The sequence below is a fragment of the Mesitornis unicolor genome, unplaced genomic scaffold (genome assembly GCF_000695765.1).
Source record: "Mesitornis unicolor isolate BGI_N332 unplaced genomic scaffold, ASM69576v1 scaffold30782, whole genome shotgun sequence".
Lineage (NCBI taxonomy): Eukaryota > Metazoa > Chordata > Aves > Mesitornithiformes > Mesitornithidae > Mesitornis > Mesitornis unicolor.
This window is the reverse complement of record NW_010170341.1, coordinates 2,837-3,785: the sequence shown is the minus strand read 5'-3', so window position 1 is coordinate 3,785 and position 949 is coordinate 2,837. Positions and strand designations below refer to the sequence as shown.

Below are 949 nucleotides of genomic sequence, written 5' to 3'. Positions count from 1 at the left end.
AGTGGTAGCGGACAAAGTCCCCGGTCACGGCCCTGCGCTTGCAGGACGCGGGCACCTCCAGGTGCTCCAGGACGACGCCGTCCTTGGGGTTGTGGAAGTCCACCAGCAGCACCGTGAACACCAGTGAAGCCTGCGGAGGAATCACCGTCCCTGGGGAGGAGACGCGGCTCAGCCCGGGCAGGGGTCCCGACGTGCCGCGGGAAGGTCTGCACAGGGCTGGGGGGATGCGATGCCTGGCTCACCATAGCCCTTCTCCCCGTAGGCCAGGAATGGGGGGATGATGATGCTCCTCTTCTCCCCCGCACACATCCCCAGCAACCCCTGGTCCATGCCCTTGATCAGCCAGCCCGTGCCCACGTAGGTGTCGTAGGTGCTGTCCTTGCTGTAACTGGTAGGGACCAATGGTGGGGTCAGCTCCCTTCATGCAGGACGCAGGTTTGAGTGTCACCGAGCTGCACCAGCCCCATCAGGGTGTGGGGAAGGGGAGTGTGGGGGAGGCTGCTCTGACCCCCAAATCCATCCTGCCCCAAGCCAGTGACCCCTGGGCCCTGCCATCCCTAGTGCCCCAGGTCCATGGCAGAGGGTGTCCCCCGTGCTGTGCCCGTACCTGGAGTCGAAGGGGGTGCCGTCCAGCAGCGTGCCGTTGTAGTGGTACCGCACAAAGTCCGAGTTCTCCACCGTGCGGTTGCAGTGCTGGGGCCGAGCCAGGGTGGTGATCTGCAGCTTGTCCTTCTTGTTCCAAATGTCCAGCATCACCACGTCGAAGTACAGGGTGGCATCGGGGGGGATCAGCCCCGCTAAAGGGGACGGAGCACCTTAGGTGGGAGCAGCATCGTGGGCTCTGTCCCCAAATCCCCCCCAAGGCCATGGCTGCTTGGGGCTGCTGCACCCCCCATTCCTGGGAAGCCCGGCTCAGGCAACCCCTGACCTGGCCATCGAGCCGCCCACG

The 949-nt window shown here is 65.1% G+C and overlaps 1 protein-coding gene across 1 annotated transcript in view; it reads right to left on the bottom strand.

Moving 5' to 3' along the window:
• The window catches only part of FKBP10 (FK506 binding protein 10, 65 kDa), a 4,572-nt gene that overhangs the window by 1,958 nt on the left and 1,665 nt on the right, over window positions 1-949 (bottom strand). Inside the window, 3 exon segments of the mRNA XM_010179667.1 lie at window positions 1-150; window positions 243-388; window positions 608-797. The exon segment at window positions 1-150 is cut by the window's left edge and continues 31 nt beyond it. Of these exon segments, the coding sequence (XP_010177969.1) occupies window positions 1-150; window positions 243-388; window positions 608-797 (486 nt within the window).